This window comes from Uloborus diversus, chromosome 8, assembly GCF_026930045.1.
Source record: "Uloborus diversus isolate 005 chromosome 8, Udiv.v.3.1, whole genome shotgun sequence".
Classification (NCBI taxonomy): Eukaryota; Metazoa; Arthropoda; class Arachnida; order Araneae; family Uloboridae; genus Uloborus; species Uloborus diversus.
The window spans coordinates 53,175,755-53,196,861 of NC_072738.1; the positions used below are offsets into that span (position 1 = coordinate 53,175,755).

Sequence of the window (21,107 nt, forward strand, 5' to 3'; positions counted from 1 at the left end):
CCGATTTCTTGCATTCAAACTCTTATAAGTCAAGAACCGATAAAGATAAAGTAATGAAACTTGGAGCATATCTTTTTCAAACAGTTTACTTTAAATTTTATTCGTCGAATTTGAAAAAAACGTTTACTGCAAAAATTACGATTTTTTTTAAAAAAAAGTATCTTCGAATTTTTCGAAATTTTTCTTTAAATATTTTTTATTTTTCATTGAATCAATATTTTTAAAATCGCCGAATAAAAATTAAAGCTTAGATATTTGTGCATACTTTTTTGAAAAAAAATTGAAAATTGACCAACAATATTTTGAGTTATAGCAATTTAAAGCAACCCCATTTTTTTGAAAAAAACTAATTAAATTTAAATAATAAAATAATTTTTTTTCATATTTATATTATGATTTTGCTTATTAAATAAATGATGAATCAGTTCAAAAAATTTCAAAACTCTAAAGTACATAATAAAAAAATTTTCAAAATGTGTCCCGGACCCCCTTAACTGTATAAGAAAAAAAAGAGGGCTAAAAATAAAAAAGGGAAACAGGGTTTAGAAAAATTAGGGGAAGGGGGTTTGCGCCGTTGAACTAGGGGGGGATGTGTACCCCTCCACCCAGATTTTTCGGATTTTCGTTGATCCGAATTGCCTTTAGTCACATTTAGTCCGGATAAACGAGGTTGTGCAGTATCTCCAGAAAAAGTTTTTCCAGGAAAAATTCTCATATCTGTCGCTACGAAAAAATATGAGTTACAATAGCTTTCCCTGTCTTGTTTAAATCTTTTTAGGCCCATTTTGAAAATCTCTGATCTGATCATCACTATCTCAGGTTGTTGGCCTAACATAAGGGGCCATTCAGTAATTATGTAAGGATGCCGAGGGGGAGGGGAGCTGGAAAAATCTCTTCATGCACTTACTGGGGGGGGGGGGGGTCAAACCCATTCTTAAGTAATATTATTTTCCTAGTCGATATTTTATAATGGAAATCGCGCCGTCAAGCAAATATCATCTTTCATTTGCTTCTGCAAAGTAGAAAACGCATTAGGATTTTTGTTTTTTGACTTGTTTTTCAAAGAATGAATACACCCAAACCTCTTTTTTGTGCAGTGTATGAAAATTTCAGATTGGGACTCAATTGGCGATAGTATTTATTAAACGGACGAAGTTATTTATAAAACGACCGAACTTTTTTTACGCGGTCCCTATCCACCGCACAAAATGAGGTTTGTTTGTAGTGTAAAATATAATAAAAGAATCGCATTGTGTATGTCGTGTTTTATTTGTAATTAGTATCGCATCAGTCACGGAATGGGGGTCAGACTGCGCCATAGAATTTTGAGGGGTATTTTTCACTTTTTTTGGAGGAGCTTTCGGTCTGGGGGGGGGCTTCTGATATTTAGGGGTGGGGCGCCTTTGCTCTTAGGGGGGGGGCACCCCTGGTGAAAATGTGAGTAAGGAGAGACAGAGGAAGAGAGAGAAATGTGTTGTGACATCGCACATTTTGGTGAAAATAAAAGCATTTTTTTTCTAACAATATTCTTATGCTATGTTTCGTGACACATGACAAGGAGAAGGGTGAAGTGAAGGTGACACATTGTGACATAGGGAGTCAAATATGTTGATAAAAGTGTGACGCCATCATAAATGGAAAGCTCTTTCGAATGAAAAATTGCACTTTGGGGCTATCAAAAAATGATGTCACGCTTTGGGGGGGGGGAGGAGGTAGGGTTGTGAAATTGTGACAGTTTGCGACAAGGGGGAGAGAGGGGGTAGTAAAAAGTGTGACATCACACACTTTTTTAAGAATATGTTTATAAAAAGTAGCGCGACATGTGACAAGGGGGTGGGGGTTGAAGTGTGACACTTTGCGATAAAGGAAAGAGAGAGGGGGAAGATCAAAAAGTCTGACATCATTTATGGACAGCCCCTTTCTTCAAAACGTCTACAAAAAATCGTCGACATCTTTGCCTAAGTTTATTTTTCGTTTTAAATGATGGTAAAAAGTTAGAAGAAACAAACGAACTTCCACAAGAGCATCTCTATTTAGAACATTCCTACCAAGTTGCGTGTAGCGTTACACAAATGCGCTGCCAACTTTCACTTATTTCATACTTACACAAGGATGAAGTCTGCTTGTCAAGCTGAATTCAATCTTTCCGTGCGTCAGCTGTCACGAGGAATAGAACCAGACCAAAGACTTAAATCGATTTTCGATTCCGTAATGCCAAAATAATTACATTGCTAAAGTAGCGATTTTGTTTGACCTAATTACAGCGTCTTTGCTTAGCACCTGAAATTTTTATGTAGGTTCTTTGATATAAAATTAACGTACTGCATCACCGAAAAAGTTTCTTAAGGAATATTTTTTTTTAATAACACATATTGAAAAGACAAAAACAATCAATTATTTTTAAAAGGTGCTACCGGAATATTTGTATGTCTTTTGAAGAACAAATCAATGTGTGTGACGTAAACTATTTGGCGAGCAGTGTTGCTCAGGCCTGGATTTGAAAGTGTGGAGGCCCCTAATCAGGGTTCGAAAAGATCATCATATTTTCGAAAATATCCGATACTTTGATATATGTTCGAATATTTTGATATATACAGTGGCTCCCAAAAGTGTTCGTACACTTTGAAATTTTTTAGTAAAACCAAAATAACGCAAAACTAAATTCGAATATGAAGTCCAATATTTTTTCACATCATTCCTATGTCATTCTTAATACAACCCAGTAGTTTTTTTCAAAATATTGACGGATCTTCTTTTTGAAATGAGTGAAAAAACGAAGAAACAGAAAAATAACACGCTACAAAAGTCACCGCACACTCAAACATTTTCGAATAAATTCATGATTAAAATTATCATATGCCGTTTTTTCAACATTTTTGCACTGTGTTGACCTTTATAAGTCATTTTGCTGTAATTTTTTGTTTATTTATTCCTTAATATTGTGCTTATTACTTTGAAATGGCTGGTATTCGTGAAAAACCACAAACACCATTCGAAATTTGAATTTTTTCCTCACAGTAGCGGTAAATTGGTTTGAAATGTCTCTGAATTAGTTAATTTATTCCGTTGTATAGTAAAGTGCTTGATTAAATGCTTTAAAGAAAAGAATTGGACCGAACACAGGAGAAGAAAAGGTCAACCGGCAAAGTTGACAAAGCGTGATCGGAGATTTAAAGTTAAAAAAATTATGAAAAATACACATTTGAGTGCTGTAAATGTTTCTACAGAGTTAAATGAAAATTTTTACATTTAATTTTCACCTAAAATTGTTCGCCAAGTTCTCTGGTTAGCTGGATTAAATTGGACCTCTTCCTGCAGAAATTTTCTTGGTCGTGCGAAAAACCGAAAGCTTGCGCTTTTTGTCGTAAAATCAATGATAAATAAGCTCAAAACCCTTTGGAATTACGTCTTACTTACAGATAAAAATGTATTCAACACTTTTGGTTAAATTGTTGTGTAATTGTAAATAGAAAAAAAATTAGGAACTGAATCTTAAGACTTAGTTGGATCAGTTAATCAGGACGGTGGAGGTGTTCTAGTATGAGGGTGCATATGAGCATCAGGACTTGGAAGTTTGACATTTTTTGATGAAATAATGATTCATTCTGTTCATTTAAATATTTCAAAAAGAAATTTTGAACTATTAGCCCAAAATTTGGTAATCGGAAACAACTTTGTTTTTTACACAAGATAACGATAAAAAGCACACGTCTGTGTTTTGCGCCTCAAAATTTGTCCTTAAGCTTAGAAATATCTTCTCAATCGATAGATATAAACTTAATGGAACATATTTGGAGATATCTGGTGGCTAGATTACGAAAATACGGCTTTGAAACGAAAATAGAGCTATGAAAAGTAAGACTCGAAGTGTGGTTGAACACTTAATAAAAAATTACGCAACAAAAAGAAAGAAAAATAATGAAATTATTTCCAGACGTTCGAAAAGTGTTATTGATACTGCATGATATTCTACTAAATAATAACTTAATAAAAAGTTAGATTATTCAATAATATATAGACATTTTTTAAAGTGTACGAAGACTTTTGTGAGATGAAATTTCCGGCACTTTTTGGTTTTTGATTTTTAAAAAAATAAGTTTTAATATTTTTAAAAGAATTTTTATGTAGTTTTGTTAAAAATTGATCATAGATCTTATAATTAAATCCCTATTCCGAAATATTAATTCTAATCAATGGATAGGGGCCTATTTCATTGAAAGTCGTAGGTGTACGAAGACTTTTGGGAGCCACTGTATGTATATATATCCGATATTTTCGATTTTAAAAAATTCCATTCAAGTCATTTCGTCAAATAATTTTTAAATTTTTGAGCTCAAGAAGTGAGAAGTTGTTAGGATGACCTGCAAAGTTAACCATTTTTCGGATTTTTTTTTTACTTATTTTCTCTTTAACTCATAGGCGCAAATTACAAATTAAATGAATAAAAAAATATATATTACCACTGAAATGCTCGATCGAGTAAAAAATTGATAGTAAATGGATACTTGCAATCAGGGCTTTCTGATATATCGATAATAATTTTATTTTTCTGTAAGCATTCTTCGTAGAAATACAAAAAAAAATAAATAAATAAATAATATCTGGGAGAAAAAACGTAGAATTGCTGAATCGTGAAATTTAAGATTTTTGTAAAAATTTCATTGTGGGGGGGCCCCTTTGTTGTGGAGGCCCTGGGGCAGTAGCCTCGCCTGCCCTCCCCTAAATTCGGCCCTGGTGCTACTTAGGTTTTTTTTTTAACTTTAATAGATCCTCAGAATGATCCTTAACGCAACTCAGATCCTCAAACGCAACTCACTGTTCGAAAATATAATTAAAAACTCTTATGGATCGTTGAAATCGTATGAAACTGAAATTGCATCTTTCTGGAGCATTGCAACTTCAATATCATATTGTTCTACAATAGGTTTAAAATTTTATCATTATTATTGTTTGTCATTTTTATTTTCAAATTACATACAGGTGTCACTATTTTTAAAGTAGACCCCCTTTTTGCGCGGGAGTTACGTTCCACGGAAATACCGCATAAATCAAAACCGCGTAAACTAAGACTTAATATTAGTGTTAAAATAGGGGTTAAATTCCGTAGATTAAAAAAAAATACTTCATACTAGTGATGACTAATTGTTTTATAAGTTAATTGTCTACTTATATCGATTTCTATGCACAATATGCATGAATTAAACATGAATTAATTTCGTGTTGTTTATAAAAAGGAGCTGGCTAGATCTAGATTTTGGCAGTCATAAGGAATTTTTCTCTGTAATTCTTTGCAGAGCATTGAAGATTCTATCATGGAAATGACGCAAGCATCCATGATCACTTGCGTCATTTCCATGATAGAATCTTCCTTCACTAACAAATCAGAAAGATCATTTCTATTGTCTAGGAATGGCTTAAAATTTTCAATATGTCGTTATCCTCGTTGATTTTGTCCTCCTTTGACACTGCTAAAAGTTCTTCTACCAGTGAGTTCTGAACTATGGGAGCTTAATAGCTTTACTTCTGGAAAGAGCTCTGTAACCAATCTCATAACCTGTCTCAAATGGCCGAAGCTCGATTATTAGTACGTAAAATGCAGTTTATTACGTGCAATTTGTAATCTTTAGGAGTTAGGATTTTGAAAAGGGGGGAATTTAATTCGTTTGCGTCGCCGCATCCGCGCAAAATCGAAATGCAAAATTTTTGCGAAAAAAGAAGAAAAAAAAAAGCGACTCGAAGCCACATGGGAAATTTGAACATGAATGCAAGTGTTGCATGTTGTTCCACTTCATTTCTTTTGTACTTGATATTTTTGCATTTATTGTTCCTCATTCACGAGCTTTTGAGACAGCTGTCACAGTACATATACATGACTTTTACTTCCGTATATAAAACAAAGTTGCTTGTAAGAAAGATCTAAATTAAGAGACAAAATTTATGTGTTTCCTGTGACTAAGAAGTGTCGCTTCGTCTGTTGGAATCAGGGCTGCCGAGAGCCAAGGCGGGCCCCTTGTCACTGCGGTTGCCATATACTACCCTAATATGAAAAATAAAATTAATTCTACTTGGACTTACCTCAAACTTACACTACTTCAAGGCACATTTAGCACTTCTTTCTCCTCTTTATGAATCTTAACAAACAAAACTTGACAAAGCAAACCTTTTTTATGCAAATTTTATCACCAACAAAACATTTTTGTTTGCAATCAGACTTTTCTTTTGAGGTATGTGAGAAGAGGGAGTCGTAACAACGCAGAATTGTTTTAATGGGGAGGTTTGGCACTTCTTTCACGCTTATATGTTACCTGAGATTTGGCAATATCCCCCTCTTTCCCCCTCCATCGCCCTAAACTCTGAAATTTTCCGTTTTTGATCACAAAAAGTTTAAACTAAGCATATCCCCCTCCGATTGTGTGTTTTTTTTTTTTTTTTTTTTTTTTGGCTACAACGCCACTGATCCTCGTGTTCTGAAGGAGAAGTTTAACTCTCAACACCTTCGCTGCGCCCCTACAGCGGGCGCATATTCAACTTTCTTTCTCAAGAATTTACAGTCTTCTTCAGTGCTAAAATTACTATTTTAGTCGTAAGACTAGCAATTGTGGAAGGCGGGGGGAGGGGGGGTAGCGATATTAATTATCTATTCTAAGAATTCTCACTTTCTTTCAATAATGTTAAATTTTATGTGTATTTTTGAACCAAATATTGCGTTTTTCTTAATTAACTCTATTAAATATTCACTGCTTCACCTGTAAAACTTTTTTTCAGGTGAACCTGTCTTTCAAACCCCTATTCCTACTTTTAGCCCATTTCACTGAAAACCATAGGGGTCGCGTTGGGTTCAAAGATCTCTCTCGTCTCTAACTCTTCTCTATTTCGTATTGCAACATTCCGTTCGAAAAGGTACGGTGTGGTTTCCAATTCCGGCATTCTATGTAATCGAACTAACTCGTTGAAGTGAGTGCCCTTACCCTTTGCCTTCTCTGATAAGGCTTCCGTTCCGGTGTAAACAAAGAATATTTACCCAGCCCCCTAACCTCAGCTATGTTGGGGTCGATTTTTGCACCTGGCGCGTCTGCTTCGCGCCGACCTATTCCATTCAGAACGTGCCGTAGGAGCGCAGTGCGCATTAGCAAGATGGCTCTGGCAAAGGATTGTTTACTATATTTCTACGTCCTTGTTTTCGCCTGCAGCCGCGTTGTGGGAGCTGACAACTACACCGGTGAGTCAGACTGCTTTTGACATTTGTGATTCTCGAAAATTTTGCGTCTGTAATCGCAGCAAACCATTGAGATGGTGTGGGTTAGGATAAATCTGTACTCGAGTAGATGGGGGGAATTGTTTCAGTTGAAAAACGCATGTGTGCAATAATATTAGAATACAGTAAATGGAAGTGTAATATATTTCCAATGTTTTCCTGCCTTAAACTTGCTCAAAAAAGAATTTTCTCTGCTCCCCAAATTTTTAGAAAAAATAGACGGTTTTTCTTACAACTTCACCAATCCTTGTAGCAAACTGATTTCTGTCTAATAAATTTTTGTGGGATATTTCCTCAAAATACAGTAAAAACCCTCCTAACGGACACCTCTCTTATGCGGACAATTTTTAATTCCCCAGTCCCAATGCAAATAACATTATTAAACCCCTTTCCTGGGGACACCTCTCTATTGCAGACAAAAAAAATTTGCCCCGTTAGTGTCCGCATTAGAGGGATTTTACTGTATTTTTATTATTGATGCAGAGAAGTTATAAGATTTTCGTGAGATCGATTTTTCTCAAAATTGCTCCTCTATTTTAACAAGAAATCACTTTCACTTTCTGGGTAAAGATCAAAACAAGATTTCTCTTTCTCTCTCTTTTTTTTTCATCTGCTTGCGAAGAAAAAAAAGCTGAGAAGTTCATTGGCTCTTGTTCTGCTGTCAAATATTCGTGTCAAAATTACAACAAGATTTGTATAGTTAACAGTATTTAAATATATAAGGTTCCTTATGATAAAATTCACACAAAAGCTTCCAAATTTGTATTACCATGATTTTGTAAAACATTTCTCTTCCCACAGCTGACTATCTGAACATTTGAGAAATTAAAATTTACAAATTAATGTTTCATGAAAATTTGTTAGAAATAAGGAATAAGAATGTGTTAATAAATGTCCTACTTTTTCATAATGTGAAGCTTACAAATCTTTAAAAGATAAGGAGTGAATTAAAATAAAGCACAGTTATACATTCACACTGCAAATTTATTGTTTTTAAGTAGTTAATGTGAAGTATTTGAATAGTATAATTAAGGATAAACTTATTAATTTTGTGGTCTTATGTGAATATTGAATAACAGTGTCCATCTTCTCATTAATGTTGTAAAAGTGACTGATGTGCATACAACCTCATCTGGATCCTAGATTACCTCAGACAATTTTGTATTTATTTCTTCACTGCTTGGATATCATATTTTCTAATAATAATGTGTTCAAAATCAAGTTTTGTGAAGTAATGTTAATTTTGTGTATGAAATTATTCAGTGTTTTAGTTTTAGTGTATAGCAGTGCTTCAGTTATCCTAATCAGATTCATTTTCCTATTGTGTTGTTTGTATGCCGGGGCATGCATGGGGGGGGGGGCTCCTGTTGGCCCGGGATCGAGATTTTTTAAATATGGGGTGAAGTATATGTAGGGGTAGGGGGCTCACAAAAGTCATTTGTAACGGGCCCCAAAATTTCTGGGTTGTGAACCCCTGAACTTTAAAGGAGAAAACTTGGAATTAAGCCCATCATTTCGAGTTCTTGCAACATTGGGAATTTGAAGAGATATATACTTTTTAAAATACATGTAGATAATTTTCTAACTCAACCTTTTTTACTGAAGTTTTGTTCTTTTCTAGATGTCACCGATTCTGAGTCCGTACCTCTTCCTACCTCTTCATCTGCCCAGACTTCTTCGGAATCGGCTCATGAACCTAATTTAATGAACGAAACATTGCAAGCCATAAAAGAAGAAATTGACGATTCTGGGAAAATAGCTGGAATCGTCATTGGAGCTTTAGGAATTATATGCTTCATCTTAACTGTGGTATGTCTCATTTTGAAAATAATTTTACTTACCTTTTACCTTCAAATTGTACAGTTTTCTCAATTTAATTCTGCTTGGTAGGAAAAAAAAAGAAAAAAAAAGTGTGAACTCTTTCTATAAAGGAGTTAAACTATAAGCCCTAATTACCTGTCATCCCATGGAACGGTGCTTCCATGCAGTAATAGAACCAGGAAAGGGGGTTAAGGGGCTATAGCCCCCCCCCCCCCTCTTGAAGTTCAAACTAACACTAGATAAAATCAAAATTTTAGACATTTTTAATCTGAAATACTTTTGCAAATTTAAATGTGCATTATATTTAAATAAATATATAAACTATAGAGGGTGGTGTATCAATGGAAGGGGGGAGATGGGCTAAAGGAACTGTAGCTCCTTTGCCCGTTTGGTCAAAAGTTTTAATGGATTACAATGTTATTTGCAATGGCATGGAAAGGCTTGGAGGAAATTGCTTTGTCCTACTATCAAGGTTTTCAATCTGAAGTTATTACTTTTAAATAAAAGCAGTCATACATTTTATTTTGTTTCCAGGTAAGGTTCCCCCCCCCCCTTTTCTAGAACTTCAACTTTGATAACGTTCTGAGGGGGTCTGCGGACTAGACTTAATTTTAAGACATAGTCGTTGAAATATTTTCATGGAGAGCCTCCAAACCTTCTCATTTCCTAAGCATCAACAAACATAGCCCAAAATTGCATCTTTCTGACATTATTGACGAAACCTTTCCAGAGAAATCCCTCTTCATTCTCCAAATGTCATCAGTTATTGCTTAAATTTACGTGGTCAATGTCAAAAAATTTCTAGAGGAGAGACGCCTAGTACATCACAAAAAACTGCATAGAATTCTTACTTAAAGACTCCAATTTAAAAAACTTCTGAAGTAAATCACCAATTCTTCTTCTCATATCCCCAAAGATAGCCTATAATTGTGCTTTCCCGAAAATTTTCTGAGAGAGAATGTGGACCTTCCCCATCACCTAATGTCGTCGCAGGTAACATAAATTTGCGTTTATTAAATTTTTATTTCTGCAAATTTCTGGAAGGAGCATTTGATCACTGAAATTATATAAAGCTCTGTTACACAGATTTCAGGGGTGCTGATGAGCAGTGGCGGCATTTCGAGGGAGGGGGACCCCCCCCTCCCCCCCATTTTATGGTTAATTTATTTATTTTATTTTCCTATTTAGAACTAAAACTAAAAATAATTTTAAAACAAAACAGAAATGTCAAAATTTTCAGAACATAATTATTTGTTTTACTTCGTATATCTGTTTACGAAACATTGTTTAGCAAAAGCAATAACTTATAGCTTGTATTCATTGTTAAGACATTAGTAAAACAATTGTTTTACTTAAACAAGCTATACTTGTTTAATAAAATTATTACCAAGTGTTTGACACCTCAAAATACATCGGGGTAAATAATGTAAGTTTAATTCCTGTCTAAGTGTTTCTTTGGAGAAGGTGATTGTGTACAAAATTCATCAAAAAACTTGAGTTAAGTTGTTTGACTTGCATCAATTTTCACTAATCTGCTTCAGTATTCTCAAAATCAGTCCGAACAAAACTTCGTACTTTTTTTTTTCAATCTTTGCTGCCGCTAAACGTCCCATGGCTTTTAGTTGTCCTTTTTTTTTGCCCCCCCCCCTTCCCCCCAACTTACAAGCCCCAATCACCGTCCCTGCTCATAAGAGGTTGTTCATGGCCCAGACTGTGGCACTGATATTTTTAAAAAGTTGTTTTAAGTGATTTTAGACCCTTTTTTTGGGGGGGGGGGAGAATTCTTTAGCATTTGAGGGGCTGTGTCATTGTTCTTAGGGCTGATAGGCAGCTAAGTAGATTCATTTTTACATTATTGTGCAAATCACTCAAAATACTGTTAGAGCATTTTGTTTGGTCAAATGAATTTGTTTTGTGTAAAAATCCTTACTTAATTGTCATATTGTGTAAATTGCTCAAAATGCTGTTTGACTTTATTGCTGTATTCCCCTAGTTAGAAATTATTTAGTGCATATAAAATCTTCATTAATGAACTTAGTATTTCAGAACCATTCCTTTTTGCTATGTTTAAAATAGTGCTTTTATTTTAGGTTGGCTTCTTTATTTACAAGCAATACCTCCGCAGAAATATAACAAGCATGAACTTTGATAACCCTGTTTATAGGAAAACAACAGAAGACCAATTTAGCTTAGAAAAAAATCAGTATCAGCCTGCAAGGTCATATCCATCTGTAAGTATAAATTCAGCTGTACTGATAACTTTTGAATTGATGTGTTGAGAAACGTTGGACTAATGATAATCTAAACCATTTCACAATGACCGCAGTTGTTCAGCTGTCATTTTTCTAAGCTACATGACCTCGACCAGTTGACTCAACTTCAATACATATTTTGTTACTTCCATACTATAGTTTAGTTTCTTCATGTTTGTTTCTTTCGATGCCTTGTTGTAATTTCGAATTGATTTTCGTTCATACACTGTGTAGCAGGAAGTCTTTAGTGCTATGGTGGCATGAGTGAACGTATAAAATCAATTTTTCTTATCAGAAACAAAAACAAATAAATAAATGAACAAAAGGATGGAAAACACATATGAGACAGTGAGAAACAGGGATGTAAGTACAGTCAACCCTCATTTATTGCGGTTAATTTGTGCCAGACTTTACCGCGATAACTGAATTTCCGCGAAGTAGGATTCTGTATATATTTTTCTAATTAGAGCGCATAAAACTTACTTACGGCTATTTAAATAGATTTTTATCATAGGTAGAGCCCCCTAGATATGAAACAGCACCCTTAGCCACCATTACATTTGTATTACTTAATATATTGCACAAAATGAGAAAATTAGATTTGTTAGACGTAATAGATATCACATTGTTAATTATTGAGGAATAAACTACACACACACACGCAGTTCTTACACACTACTACTAATCTATGAAAAAATCTCAATTTGTTCGATGAAGAATCAACTGCCTGTTAGTGACCGTAAGCGTCTTCCTCTACATTTACGTGTACAACTTAAAAAGCTAGTACAATGTTGAACACCATTTACAGATGTATTTATCCTCTAGTAAATAATACAGTGATTTATGCTTTCCAGTTAGTGCTTAACGGTTAAAATGAGATAGCGATTCCCCACACTTTCTTCGTCGATTTTATACCTCCACTCCCTCAACTATTACAGCTAGCCCCTCAGACCTTACTTAAAAGACATATACTTTGTTATTTTTTTTGTAGAAAAAAGTTTACACGAGCGCATAAAAAAGGCTAACTACTATATTTGAAAAGTAAAAAAAAAAAAAAAAACGCGATGTAGTGAAGCCGCGAAAGTTGAAGCGCGAAGTAGCAAGGGACGACTGTAGACATTTTCCAGTTTTGAGTAAAACGCATTTAAAGATAACATCCTAGGTAAGCTTTCATTGAAATTTTTTTCGAAATCATGCTGTATAGGAGCAACTACCAGGGCTAATAGTACCATCTCTTTCCCCAAGACAGAGGAGAAGTTCACCTACCATGTGTACTGGTTATCTCCAAATTTTTAATTTTGCCACTTACATCCCTTTGCTTCTCACTGCCTCATATGTAGTTGTCTTACCAGTAGTTTGTTTTAAGTTTGTTCAATCTCTTGACCAAAACAAATTAAGAAAAATTTCTACCATTTATATGCTTGTTATCTCCCAATTTCTATTTTTTTACTTATGCCCCTTTTCTGGTTGCTCTAATTACTAAAATATATCCTTAACATCTTAGTATTTATAGGAATAAATATATTTAAAAAATGAATTTAGGAATTACAAATACTTCTAATGTGAAAGCAGCTATTGAAATGAAAACATTATACTCCAAAAATGAAATTAGATGGTCACTTTCTATTAGAGGTTCAATATTGATAACATAACATTGATGTTTAAATGTATATTCATACATTGTAAACTGGTTCACTTCATACGATTCAAGTTATAATTTTTTATGGGAGCTGTGAATTTATATTCTGTATGCATTCATTTACTTATAACTAAATTTTCTTTAAGCGTCACAGCTAAGTCAATAATAAAAAAAATAATAATAATAGCATTAGTGTTGATGAATTATTAAAAATACTTGATTTTCAAATTGGGTAATTAAAAAGTATTAGTAATTAATGCATATATTTAAAACATAGAACATTGGACCATCACTATTAATATATAGGAATAATTTCAAAATATCTTTTAATGTTCCCCTGAATAATTCCAAGAGCTATAAATGAGTTATTTAATGATAACGAACTAATTTGAGGAAATGATACTTTTTGAAATTAAATGACATGAAAAACAAAAAAGACATTAACGAGTACATGTGTGCTCTTGTAGTTTTGTTGCAAACTGAACTATGAGTTGATAATAACTGTTTACATAAACATAATCATGCCCCCCTCCCTCCCTTTTCCTTTTTTGTGGTGATGAACATCAAAAAAAGGATTGCATGGAAAACATTAATGGAAGAAAAACAGACTGAAATAGCAGGTCCATATCACTGATCCATACAAACGTTTAGTGGTCCATTCTTGCATCCTGGTTTTTAAATAATATAAATTAAGGAAAAAAGAAACGAAATAAAGAAATGATATATTTAGCAGTTTTCAATAGACCAAACACAAGAGGTAGAACCAACGTGTAATAATACTGTAGAAATTTCTTTATCTTTTCTTGCAAAGAAAACATAAACATTGTTAACAAAAGTACAAACTTACAAAAAAAATTTTTTTTTTTTTTTTTTAATTAAAAAATGATGTTTACAGTTTTTTGAACCAATTAAACTTTACTGGTCCAATGGACCACTAAAATTTATATTCTGGCCCGATGGAGCTTTCTGTAGTCCCAGACCTTGTGGGCCACTGTTAATTTCGAGCCCTGTATATTGAGCTTCTCAGCATTGTTGGGGACCTGTTAAGAGTCAAAAACATCAGATTTGTAGAGAGTGAGTAGGATAGTAAATGCAATAAGCACAAATTAAGATGTCCACAATAACTGAGGAAAGGATTTTTGTAACTTCGACACAGTTGTCTCTTGTCTGCTTTTATTTAAATTTTTGCACGTATGAGTTATACTTTTTTTTTTAGCTTTTTAACAGTTTTTGAATAATTGTGCATGCCTCCTATTTAAATAAGGAAGACAATCAAATGTATAGAAAAAATTGAAATACTGTTATTTTTATAGGCTTTTATAGAACTCTCTTGGAGTGAATGCAGTGCTACACTAATTCAATAATAACATATTACACAATCATTTTAATTTGAAAAAAGTTATTTCCCCTTCTAACATATGGGAAAAAAAATTCACTTTTATCCCCTCATCTAGAAAAAATGAGTTGATGTGTGCATCACATGACTTCCTTTTACTCCAATTTAATATCATTTCCCCATTACTGGCAATTTTAATGTGATTCAATAGTCTACTCTCTAAATACCACCAACAGTGGCAAAATTAAAACCAGATTTTAAAAAAAAATCGCCAAATTTGTCACCAACTTGGCGACAAAACTTGGCAACCAAAAGACTGACGATATATCGCCAAGTGTCCGCCAAATTATAACACCACTTAGGTTTACATCGAAATTAGCAATGATTTTCCCCCAAAAAGGGGAAAAAGATCCTTTTGAAAACACCCGAATGCAACCAAAAGGGGAGATGTACAACTAGACCCCACTAGGAGTCTACGTACCAAATTTCAACATTCTAGGACTTACCGTTCTTGAATTATGCGACATACATACATACAGACATCACGAGAAAATTCGTTGTAATTTTAACTCAGGAATTATCATTAAGGATATTTCGCATGTCTATACGTTCTAAGCACTTATCCATGTGTGGCAGAGTCAAAAAAAACTCGATATTCATTCGGGGGTGAGTAAAATGGAAATTAAGATTGATTTTTGAGTGAAATTTTTTTTGTGAATACAATACTCCCTTTTTACTTCCTTTTACAAAAAGGGAAGTATTGTATTCGCAAAAAATTTTTCACTCAAAATTCAGCCTTAATTTCTATTTTGCTCACCCCCGAATTAATGTTGAGTTTTTTTTTTTTCGATACGACCACACGTGGATAATTGCCTAAGAACGTATAGACACGCAAAATATCCTTAATGACGATTCCCGAGTTAATTACAACGACTTTTCTCATGACGTCCGTATGTATGTATGTGCGTATGTATGTCGCATAAGTCAAGAATGGTATGTCCTATAAAGTTGAAATTTGGTACGTAGACTCCTAGTGGGGTCTAGTTGTGCACCTCCCCTTTTGATTGCATTCTGGTGTTTCTAAAGGGGTATTTTGCCCCTTTTTTGGGGGAAAATCATTGTTAATTTCGATGTATACTCAAGTGGTGTTATAATTTGGCAGACACTTGCCGATATATCGCCAGTCTTTTGGTCGCAAATTTGGCGATTTTTTTTTTTTTTAAAATCTGGTTTCAATTTGGCCACTGGTGGTGATATTTAGAGAGTAAACTATTGAATCACATTAAAATTGCTAATAATGGGAAAATGACATTAAAATTGAAGTAAAAGGAAGTCATGAGATGCACACATCAGCTCGTTTGTAAAAGGAAGTAAAAAAGAGTGTTTAGGTGCTAGGATTCTGTAGTAAACAGACACATGTGAAATTTTACATTTGGAATATGATGCGAACATGAAAGCACTGAAAACTTAACATATGGAAGAAAAATTAGAATTCTGCCATTTGATAGACAGTTTAAAAAAAACGAAATTAAAGTTTTTGTCACAGATAATTATATTGCTCATTGCAATATGCACTGCTCTCTCTCTTTCTTTCTCTCTAGCAACAAAATATGATAATTATTATCATTACTGATTCCATTGATTTTAATTGCTTAAACTGCAATTTAAAACAATATAACCTAACAATCTGATAGTTTTGAATGCTTTAAACTTTACAGGTATTGATACTGCAATGCATGCTTATTTATGGACAGAGTTCAAAAACATCCGATATTTTAATATACAGGGTGATTATAATTAAAGTTCCACTTTCAAAACGCTGTAAAAATAAAACCACTGGTCAGAATGACGTCAAACTTCAACAGAATATTATCAAAGAAGGGGGAACTGGATGGCAGAAGAAAATAAATAGTTAAAATTTTTAGGAACAGATGGCACTGTAAGCATAATTTAATAGTGATCGACTACAAATGACAAATAAATCATAAAAAATTACCTAAGGTGTAAACTATACGTTAAAACACTACTACTTAGCGTGCACGAGGGTACAAGTGTGATACTGTTAGTTAAGTAAGCCCATCCAACACGTCAAGGTCATATCTTATCGGATTTGAAAAATCGGTTTTTAATTGTCCTGAGGCCGAAAACCGCATAAAAAGCATCAGTAAAAATCAGATCGTTCTTTAATTTTCGTGAGACTGGTGCAAAAGATGTTCAGTATGATGTACCCTGTTTTCTGTAACAAGTTAAAATCGAGAAACAGCTTGTTCTACGACTGATTGAAGGGTTTTCGGGATCACGTTTAGAATGTGTCGCGCGATGCATGCCTTCAGCTCAGCAAAGTTTGCAATCGGAGCACTGAACACAACAGCTTTCAGATAGCCCCATATCCAGAAGTCACAGGGGTTAAGATCAGGTGATCGGGACGGCCAGGTCTTTCATTGAGACAGTCATAGTGAATTTCTCAGATGCGAAATGAGGAAAAAAAAACGTGTATTTGGCTTGACATTTTTATAACAACTTCAATGAGTCGTGCGCATGACAGGTGTTTCGATTTACATATTCTGACACTTGCAGCGCCATCTATTACTAAAAATTCCAACTATTTATTTTTCTTCTGCCATACGTTTTCCCCCTTCTTCGATAATATTCCGTTGAAATATGAGGTCATTTTGACCAGTGGTTTTATTTTTACACCGTTTTGAAAGTGGAACTTTAATTATAATCACCCTGTATATCGTATATTTTGATGTGTATCAGATATTTTCAATCAGCACAAACTAAAGTCTTCAAAATATTAAATGCATCCTTAAATCACTCTTTATTTTCTTACATTATTATTACAATATGTAGACCTAAAGTTAAGGTTTCTTTCAATATTTATATCTTATATTTCATTTTACATTTTTATAAATTTTAATGGAGTTAATTTAGCGTTAGCTAATTCACTCAATTTTTCTTCTGAAAGTTACTTTTATTCAGTTATATGATTCAGAAATAAAAAATATGCATTAGTCGCTGCATATAGTCATAAGACTTTTTCTTTTTTTCTGTTTAATGTTTAATTAGGCACTTTTAATATGAATTAAAATTGATACTGATAATGTTATGAATGTAAAAGAAAAAATGAAAATTATGTTATTTTGTTATATTAATGATGTATTAATACATCATAAAAATATAGGACATAACTTTTTGGTCATTTTAAATGATAAATGAACATTATTACTATGATTAATGCAATTTTTATTTTGAAAATACCATAGTTGAAAAAATACCTATCAAAATATCATGATATTTTCAAAATAAATGTTGGGTATTAAGCCTGATATATACCATGATATGTATCGACTGAGGGTGTATCAGTACAGCGTTTACATATTTTCAGGGCAGATGGAGTACACTTAGACGATGGGAAATCACAAAGCAATGCATGGTCAAAAGCAATTTCTTGACACAATAATGATGACACAAAGCACAAGAAAGACAAGACACGAATAAGAGGAGAAAACATGTTTATTATTTTTAAAGGGAACCGTGGACCTTCCAAATAGCTCAAATCGGTCAAAAATATGATTTTTTTATTCCGTGGAAGTAACAATATATGAAGTGTGCTGAATCGTATGAAAAAAACCTCTTGTTGATCTGATGTTTTATCGGGAAGTTATATGCGTTTAAAAAAAAGTAAACAGAGCGTATTTTCCATTAAAATGGCTGTAAAACATGTAAACAAAGTTGAAACACTAAGTAAAACTAAGTGTCAAACATGTAAACTAAGTTTCAATAAATTCTTACATTGGTATTAATGTCAAATATTTAGTCATCGTGAAAATATCTTTCAGGAGGTATTAAAATACGAAGAACATGAAATGTAGGTGAAATTCAATGTCATTTATCTCGGACTGGAAAATTCAATGCGACACAGATTGAAAAAAGCTCCATGCGACTTAATTTTTGTTCGATATGCTTCAAATTTCAGAATATGATACTTTGGTAGTAGTTTAATAAAACTGGGTATGCATTAAGGTTTAAGAGATTTTTATGTTGCTTAAAAATATTAAAGTTTTGATTTTTATGTAATATTCGCAACAAAAACTATTGCTTTACGTGAAAAAAAATACTGTGCAGTTAATAATGGACCAATCCTTAAATGGATACCCAAAGTTCTTGACAATGTTCTGTTCTTTGATAAAATGCAAATTGTTTGAGAAAAGAGCAAAAATTGAGTCGCATGGAGCATTTTAGAATTTTCATTTTAAATTTCAAAATTTTTAATTTTAATTAAATTTTTATATTGTTGCATTTTTTTTGCTTGATATTTTGCATGCTAATAAACTTACTAATTTTTATGCCCAGTTTCATATTTCAAAATTAATAAACAAAAGAAAAAGCTTTCAAGGTCCACGGTCCCCATGCTGGTAAGTTTTTGTCTGGTGTAAACGATAGATAGATGTCCTTAAGTAACACCGAAGCATCAGATGACAATGCATGCGCACATTTGGTTTTTGTTGCCGTGCTCGCTTTGACATTCGATCTTCGATGCACCAGAGATGTGAGGCATGCATCACGGCCCAGGGTCGTAATTTTGAATACCTACTTTGATGACGATCGTTGGCACCTTCATGTTCTCTTTTCTTAGTTTTTTGCTGTATTAAGGATAATAAACATGTTTTCTTCCCTTATTCGTGTCTTTTCTTTTTGGTGATTTGTGTCATCACTAACGCGCCACGAAAGGGTTTCCGACCATGCATTGCTATGTGGTTTCCCATCGTCTAAGTGTACTCTATCTACCCTGAAAGTCTGTAAACGCTGTACTGATACACCATGTATATGTACCAACCCTGTTGAAAAATGTTTAAGAATTTGTTACACGGTCACATTGCTTATAATGTCAATTCTGCCAAGTCAAACCTTATATCAAGGTCTGACTATAAAACTAATTCATTTAAGCTATGTTTCATGTTCGATTTACTGATTGGTTTGTTATTTTCTTTCAGAGTCTTGAACCACTAACATCGCCAGGGACCAATGAATTTGTATAGTGATGAATTTTATCGATTTATTCTTCCTAAAACTCCTTCCATCATTCGGATGATACAAACAAGTTGTAAATAGTGACTTTTATGAATTCTTGTACATTTCAAAAGATTATTTTTATTAAAATAATCTGATATGTGATGATGGAACAAATGTTTCAAATTCAGTGATCAAATTTCTTTGCTAGAGCGTTTGAATAATGTAATTTGAACATTATTTGTTGTATTGAATTTTGTTTGTTGTTTTTTATGTGATGCAAACTTTGTTCCGTTATGAGTTGTAGATATAGTTTGGCTGTGGTATTTTGACTTTGGATAAGTCTATTTATGTATAGGTTAAAAGAAAAGAAATTCTTAGATTGGTATAGTGCCAATAATCCTTATGGCAAATAACACTATCTTTCCTCAGTCCAATTATATGAATTGAATTATTTAAGCCTCCGCAGATCAAATGTCAACTTATCAATGCCAGATTATAACTTTAATTGTTTGTATTTCATAGGTAATTAGAGTTGGTAGAAATGCTCTTTATTAAATTTTTGGACTCTGAGGGCTGCACCTCATATTAAAATGATTCTCACAGGCCCGAAAACATAAAATTTCAAAATATTTTTTTAATTTACAAATAACATGAGAAAATATGGAAAAGGAAAGAAAATTAAAATCCAACAATCGTTGCTATCATTACTAGGCTTCTTTTATTAAATGCACCAGGTTTTTTCAGAAACCAATTTTTAGATATTTGGTTCTAAATTTGTAACATCATAAACCATGCTTTTTTATTTGTAAGATTAAACGAAACAACCGGCCACACAAATGAGCTACGCGGACCGGATGTGGCCCCCAGGCTGTAGGTTGGACACCACTGGCCTGAGTGTTCAGATGTGCATTTTAATTTGTTGAAAAAAAAATAATAATTGATTGAACATTTTTCTGGTATATACTGGTTTGAAATGTTTTATGCAACACATGCAATCTATGATGATAGTACAGTGCAATCTATGTAAGTTGACCACTCGCAGTGCACTACTTGAGTGATCAACTTAAACAGGTGGTCAACTTACGGAGGTTGGTTTATATGATAAGGGCTAATTCTGTGCCTGAAAAAGTGGTCAACTTACAAGGGTAGTCAACTTCTTAGGTTTTACTTTATTTCTTTTTTATGAAATGAAATGTTACAAAAAAGCAAAGGAAAGAGAATTTGTAAAATTAATCATACTCAAGATTAGTTTACTGATATATCAAAATCAGGGTTGATTTAATATTATTAGAGTTAAATGTTCTAATTTGAAAAAATCAAATCAATTGTTCCTTAATACAGAATAACCCCGATTTAACTATTGTCAAGGGACTGGAAAAGGTTATCGTTAAATCAAGTATATTGTTAAATCGAGGAGCATATACATTCAATGAAGTTAAATCTGGACCAGTGAAATGTATCATTAAATTGAGGAAATCGTTAAATCAAAGTTATACTGTAATTAATATAATTTAACTTAAATAAGTTTGAAAAAAAAAATTTTTTTTAATTCTGTAAATAAATGAAATTAGCTTAAGTACCTGTGATAGCAAAAGGAAAATTGATGTTGCAGCTTAGTTTCTTTATTAACTTTTCTTTCTTGAAGAAGCTGAAATAATAAATACAAAATGTTATTGCTATTTATTTTTAAAAAAATATTATACTGAATAATATACTATAGTGAGCAAAATATTAAGATTTAAGACCTTTCACCTTACTTTTCAGGCTTTCTTTGTATTTATTTTTGGA

General features: G+C 33.1%; 1 protein-coding gene across 1 annotated transcript in view; it reads left to right on the top strand.

The window, feature by feature from the left end:
- LOC129228369 (low-density lipoprotein receptor-related protein 8-like) overlaps window positions 1–20,828 on the top strand; it is a 109,778-nt gene extending 88,950 nt beyond the window's left edge. The window contains exons 17-20 of the mRNA XM_054863047.1: window positions 6,989–7,219; window positions 8,877–9,064; window positions 11,167–11,325; window positions 19,301–20,828. Coding sequence (XP_054719022.1) covers window positions 6,989–7,219; window positions 8,877–9,064; window positions 11,167–11,325; window positions 19,301–19,345 — 623 coding nt within the window. The 3' untranslated portion in view covers window positions 19,346–20,828. The remainder of the gene's footprint in view (window positions 1–6,988; window positions 7,220–8,876; window positions 9,065–11,166; window positions 11,326–19,300) is intronic.
- The last annotated feature ends 279 nt before the right edge of the window (window positions 20,829–21,107 follow it).